The 6,822-nt window shown below is 37.1% G+C and overlaps 1 protein-coding gene across 1 annotated transcript; it reads left to right on the forward strand.

Moving 5' to 3' along the window:
* Window positions 1-4,986: 4,986 nt before the first annotated feature.
* Window positions 4,987-6,822, forward strand: LOC148872565 (anthocyanin 5-aromatic acyltransferase-like). Its single transcript, XM_088967583.1, has one exon. It carries the CDS (start codon window positions 5,311-5,313, stop codon window positions 6,703-6,705), a length of 1,395 nt encoding a protein of 464 aa, XP_088823709.1. The 5' UTR covers window positions 4,987-5,310; the 3' UTR covers window positions 6,706-6,822.

The raw sequence follows: 6,822 nt of genomic DNA on the forward strand, positions 1-6,822 counted from the left end.
CACCCACCCATTCCGCAACTTTTATGGCATCCATTAGATGGATCCTACCATTCTTTCACTCCATGTGTGGTTGTGATGTTATGTGGGTAGACATGGGCAGAGTTTGTATGGATAGGAGATCTGGAATCCCCAAGGGCACTGAGGTGGTCTTGCTAGCATAAGATTTGAGGAGATTGTTAGGGCGACATGGACAGGGTGGTTCTTGAGCTGAGTTCGGCTTTAGTCAGCGCAAGTCCATGCTCACACAAATATGGAGATATTGCTAATGCAAGGCTGTAAAGGCTGTTGGAATCGACGTTGCACTAACTGAAGCTGGTCTCAAGAGTTGGTGGTATGTGTCTGGTTTTCATAGGTGCTCAATTCTCGACATATTTGGATCACATGAATGCTATATATAGACTCTTGCCCAATGATTTGGTAGATCAAATAAAGGCAAATTCATATTCTGAACCAAGAGATAGAACACAAAGTAGTTTGGGGAGGTACCCCTAAGGGAATCCTAACCCCTAAATCCACGTACATATCTCTTGACTCACAAAGAGAAGTGGACACTAATGTGTTGATGGCCATCAAATGCATTGATAAAATCAAATGCCTGTAAAAAATTAAGGTGTTCCAATGGCTATTATTAGAACATAGTTCAACAGTTCAACCTTACCATTATTTTTTGGGCTTGTGAAATAGGCTTATCAATTGACTTGAACAAGCCACACTACTGAAACCAGAAGTGGTGTGGGCGATTAATGCAGTATGTTGGTGATATGGAGTGTTTGGCTTTTCGGAAGCATTTGCATTTTTAAGAGTGAAATTCACAATGATGCTTTCTTTGTTGTCTAAACTAAACAGGTTGGTGACAGAGTAGAAGGAAATAGCGGTGAAGGAACAATTAATAGTGCTCCATTCCGAAGTCTCAAGTCAAGGAAAGCCTTTTTGGAAGCCGCCAAAGCCTAAGTCTCTATAAAAATCATTGTTAGTGGTGCTTTTGTCAGCCAAGGGAAGGCTGCTTTTGGTGTTGTAGCTGGACTCAGTCAGGGTGATTGTGTAGTCTGTTCGCTTAGGCACGCTCTATGCAATGGTTTAGAGGTTTCAAAGATTAAGCCTTGAGGCGTGAGAGAAAGCGTTTAAGGCAAGGTGGACAGATTTTGTCTCAAGGCTTAAGTCTAATAGCTTTGATTTGAGGCTTAAGCCTTTGTAAGAATGAGGCATAAGCCTCAAGCCTCAAAGGCGTAAGCCTCAAGTATTAACATTATTTAGTTAATACTTATGGGCCAAATAAAAATAAAAAATAAAAATGAAAAACCATAAGGCAAATTGAGTTCTATTAAACTCTTAGTCTTTTAGCCTAAGAGAGTCCAAAGCAAAAAAAGGGCCAATCAAGCCAATCAAGTTATTTGTTTCTCTTGGATAAATCAAGTGGAATTTTTTCTTAATATTCTAATTTAACATTCCAAGCTTGTTGTTTTTCTCATTTCTTTTCTTAATGTATTTATTTTTCTTTTTATTGATTTTTTTTCATAGGTCAAATCAACTAAATTGTTTCTTTTCTTCCCAACTGTTGGATGACCATAAATCTAATGTCCACTATATAGATGATTCTTCATATGAATAATTTCATAAGATTGCATTTTAAAACATAAAACGTAGAATGCTTATAATTGTTAGATGATTAATTATTATTTTATTTAATGTTTAAAATTAAAACGTATTGCTTATAAACTTCTATTTTATGGATATTTGTACCCTCTATCATTCTAACATGGTATATTACATGTTATTTTTATAATTTATGAACTTTAATTAATTTTTTCTTAACTTTCAGGCTTACACTCACAACACCTTTAGGCTTAAGCCTTTCCTTCTTGGGACATTCATTATACCTCAACTACACCTTTAGCCTTTTGAAACCTTGGTTGGAGGAGAGGTTAACATTGTAACCCATAGACTAGCAAAACAAGGTCTTGTGGCTTCTGGTGCTTTTGTTTACAACACCCCTACCTAGCCCTTGCCCTTTCTTTCAGAGGATTTGCATACTTGGAACTCTTTTGCTAGTAGCTTTCTTTTGGGTCATTTACTAAAACACTCCCTATAGTTTCATGGATTTACTAAAACCTATCATATAGTTTACATTTTACTAAAACACCCCTTATAGTTTGCAATGGATTTTTTTAATCGACCTTCCATTAGATGATAGTGGAAAATGACAGTTTTGACCCTAATGTCCATTTGAATAAATTTAATCAAGAGAAAATTGAAATGAAAATGCCACTTTTACCCCTAATAAAACACAAGCAACCTCTCTGTTGGCTCTATTTGGTCAATTTGTTTTTCGTCCAAAAAAGTGTTAGGAATTTTTTTAAGTAAACAATAATGGGCCCAATGGCTAAACAAGCACTCCTTAATGAAATGTCTATCAAATAAATAAGTTGCATTTTATAAGGGGTGTTTTGGTAAAATGAATAAGGTAGGTTGAAATAAATTCATGAAACTATAAAGGGTATTCTAGTAAATGGCCCCTTTCTTGTTTAGTTTGCTAGCTTCTTGTTGGTAGAGAAGTCAATAGTTTAGCCTCAACTTTTTTTCTAATTTATTCTTATTTTTTAAATAGAGATTTCAGATTTCCACCTTCTTCTAAAAAACAACAAAATTTAATTTTTTAGTCCACATGTAAAAATTCCGTTAAGTTTATTAAATAAAGACGTGGAAGTTTTTTATTGGAGGGTTTAAAAATTTTCATAGAGATGAGAATTCAATTCAGAATTCCCACTAACCTCTTCCTCCTCTCTTCTCTACTAAGCCACCTAAATCAGACCACTGTCCCTATCCATTTGTCAATACATTTAACCGGTCCAACCTCCCAACAAAGGTCTAACAAAGGTTAACCCTTTTTTAACTTTTAATTTTTTTAAATAACTAAACTATTTTTTATGCATTAATCTTTTGGGAAAATAGATCCCTACTTTCACCACATAAGACATTCTTTCTTCCTTATTGGAAACCTGCATACCAGATCTAGAGAATAAAGCTTAATAGATTCGGTGAACAAAGAGAGAGAGCTTATTCCTTTCTATAGAAACAAAGTGAGTCTTTTTTAACTGAATGAAACATTTTGTTTCCACTTTAAGAAGCAATAAGATCAATTATAGTTTAATATTCTTTTACGGCACAAGGGATAAAACAGTCTAAGAAATATTGTTTTGGGGTTGTGGATTTTGGCATCTAGTACATGTCTTGATTCTTGACATGAATCCACCGAATACTGAATTATAGTATTAACAATTATAAATGGATCTGCATATTTTGTTAATTTATAGCCGTATGAGATGCTTGGTTTGTTTATTCTTCTTTTTTATTCGGTTCTAGGTTCTGAATTTTCTATGTTTGACGGCGATTGCTATTATATAAATCTGTACTATCAAAATGCTTGGCCTAGCCGAATGATGGCCATGTGATGTTTCTAGACATATCCTAAATTTGAGAAATTCCCAAGCAACAGCTGAATGTATATGTAATTATACATGAAAAAGAACTATAAGAATCCATGGTTTTCAAAACCAGATCAGACCGGATGGTCGGACGGGAAAAAACAGTAATTGGTCATCTGACCAATTCCATTTCACTCCAGAATCGTCTTTTAGCAAAAAAAAAAAACTGTCGATTTGGTCAGTAAATCGCTGACCCGGGTGTTCAAACCGTTCAATGATTTTTGGCTGTTTTTTTGTCAAAATAGTCATCTATTCGGTTCAAATAGTAAGACAGGTTGACTCGAGAACCAGACCCTTAAACGATTTGTTGTCCAGTTTGATTCTAAAAACCTTGGAGGACCCCCTTAACAACAGAGAAAAAAGAAAAATGAAACTTGGGCATTGCTGGTGATTCTTTTAACTCTTACTTAGTCCTTAGCTCTACTTAGGGCTATCATTGGTACCTGAAAATCCAAGCCCCGATCTGGTATATCGTCTGATTATCTTGAATTCGGATGATGTATATATTTAATTGGATCAGATTCAGATGATACAATCTACATTCAATTAATAATCAGATCGATTCAGATTCGGATTTGATCCCATCCGATTCGATTAAATTCCGAATTCGATTATAATATAACATTTATTAATTTTAATATATAAATTTTATATAATTATATTTAAAATTATAAAAAATATATTTTATATATTATATTATATTATATCTGAACTTTTATATATATAATAAATTGTGTATTATATTTATATTAATTTATTATTTATAAAGATTAAAAATAAATAAATTTTCATCATTTATAATATTTTAGAAAATTTGTAGCAGATTAAATCCAAATCCAAATCCAGTCGATTTTCAAACTGGATTCATATATATGCTATAGTAATCGGATCGGATGCAGATTTTGTTGCATCAGATCTGAGTTCGATCCGATTACAGCCCTAGCTCTACTTTGAATTTTTCTAATTTATATTTGGGATGGTTTGTTGATAGGGTGTTTAATTCTTTTGAAGTGAAACATAATAATACTATGATCTTCCTTTCTATTCACTAGGTTTGGAATATTATAATCTTTCTTATTCTAATTCTTTATGGGTTACGCTCTCAATTTGACCTTTTGCTTTAATGACCTTAGAACATGTGAACGAGAAGAGGGAGGATCTTGGAAGAGTAGTGAATGGTGAGATCACTTGGTTGATGCACCACATGAGTTGTGCTTGAATTAGGGCAAAAACATGGAATCTAACTTTGAACCATCCAAATTCTACATGTCAGTTGCAAAATAGGCCCAAGTGGAATCACAAATATATTGCTTTTCCTAAGCTCTATTTATCTCAACTTTTTTCCTTTTATTCATTCAAATATGTTAAACTAGTCCTTATCAAGTATGAGCCTTATTATATTCATCCTTACAGTCCACTCAATATTTTAAAGGAACCATCATGATCTAAGGCACTACTGGTCCCTATATTTGAGGCAAGCACACTAAGACTATAGGCCAAAAATAAATGCTTTTGTTGGGCTTCAATTGAATGAATTCAATTGGGAATGCCCTTTCTAAAAATAAATTCTTAAATGTATTGATAGATGACAGGGACAAGTGGCAAAGGTTGAACAGGTTAAATGTAGGGAAAGGTAAGTAGATTTCTGATTTCCACAATAGTCCACCAGTGATTCGGTGGATTAGTATCAATTCCAAGCTGGAAACCATTGATCTGACAGAATTGGCACCTACTCCAATAATACTGACAGTGACAGTATTATTGGAAACCATTGATCTGATCATACCCCAGTTGCCGGAGTTCATTCATTACCTTCACTCCCATCCCCATGGCGCCATCCAAGCAAGTGAAGGTGATGGAGTTGTGCAAAGTCGCTCCACCACCTGGTTCAGTCGCTCCGGCATCCCTTCCTCCCACCTTCTTTGATCTATTCTTTTTACCGTTGCCACCTCCCCAGCTCCTCTACTTCTACGAATTCCCCCATCCACTTACTCAATTCACATATGCTCTCCTTCCCCGCATCAAACACTCGCTCTCCCTCACCCTCCGGCACTTCTACCAATTAGCCGGAAGCCTGTCATGGCCGCTGGGTTCTCCCGAGCCCATGCTCCACTATGTGGAAGGCAACGCAGTCTCGTTAACTATCGCCGAGTCCGACGACGATTTCCACCGTCTCTCCGGCAACCAGGTGAGAGATGCAAATGAATCACATCCTCTTGTCCCTCAGTTGTCAGTAACTGGACCGGTCGTCCCGCTGCTGGAATTGCAAGCCACCGTTTTCCCAAATTCCGGTATATGCTTTGGAATCGCTTTGCACCATTCAGTTGCTGACGCTAAAACAATTATCCATTTTATGAAGTCGTGGGCTTCAATCTGTAAGCTAGGAGAGGCATCTTTGCCAACTGAATCTCTCCCAATCTATGACAGGACACTGATCAAGGACCCAAAAGGCATCGAGAAGATATTCTTGAGCCAGCTAGTAAAATTCTTCCACTCTGAGACCGATTCTCATGAGTCAGGAGAAAGAAGACTAAAAGTGGTGGATTTTATGAGCCCACCCAAGGTAGTCCGAGCCACGTTCCAGCTGAATGGAGACAATGTTGCAAGGCTAAGGGGAAGGATCTGGGCAATGCGCAAGAAGCAGGAGCAACTACCACAACCTCGACTGTCGACCTTCACGGTGGTCTGCGCTTATACTTGGGTTTGCTTGGTTCAGGCGGGGAATGAAAGGTTTCGTTTTTTGATTAACGTGGACTGTAGATCTCGTCTCGATCCTCCACTTCCTGCAACCTACTTCGGTAACTGTATAGGAACCAGGATAGTGAATGCAGAGAGGGCTGATCTACTAAGACACGATGCGCTTGCTATAGCTGCAACTCTGATTGATGAGACTACTAAACGGCTGGAGAATGGAGTTTTGGATGATGCAGAGCTCTGGCTTTCACGTTTGTTATCTGCAGGGAGCAGCGCCCCCAAGATTGCAGTTGCTGGGTCAAATCGGTTGGGCTTTTACGAAGCAGATTTCGGATGGGGGAGACCTAAGAAGGTGGAGTTGACATCCAATGACAGAACAGGAGCCATTTTTATCACAGAGAATCCCAATGGAGAAGGTGGGGCAGAGATCAGTTTGACGCTCAAAAAGGGGGAAATGGATGCCTTTGCTTCTGTTTTCGTTAATGGTCTTAGGGCTACGGGTACTGAATTTAACCCCTCTAGACTTTGAAGCTTGCAAATGAGTTTGTTTTCTGTGCGATGACATGGATTTATATGTTACTTTCTCATGATGTATATATTATATACTATTTTCCAATTTAAATAAATCGAATCTCTGTCCACTAAA

Source organism: Nelumbo lutea, chromosome 2, assembly GCF_056320005.1.
Source record: "Nelumbo lutea isolate HS-2025 chromosome 2, American lotus-T2T, whole genome shotgun sequence".
Lineage (NCBI taxonomy): Eukaryota > Viridiplantae > Streptophyta > Magnoliopsida > Proteales > Nelumbonaceae > Nelumbo > Nelumbo lutea.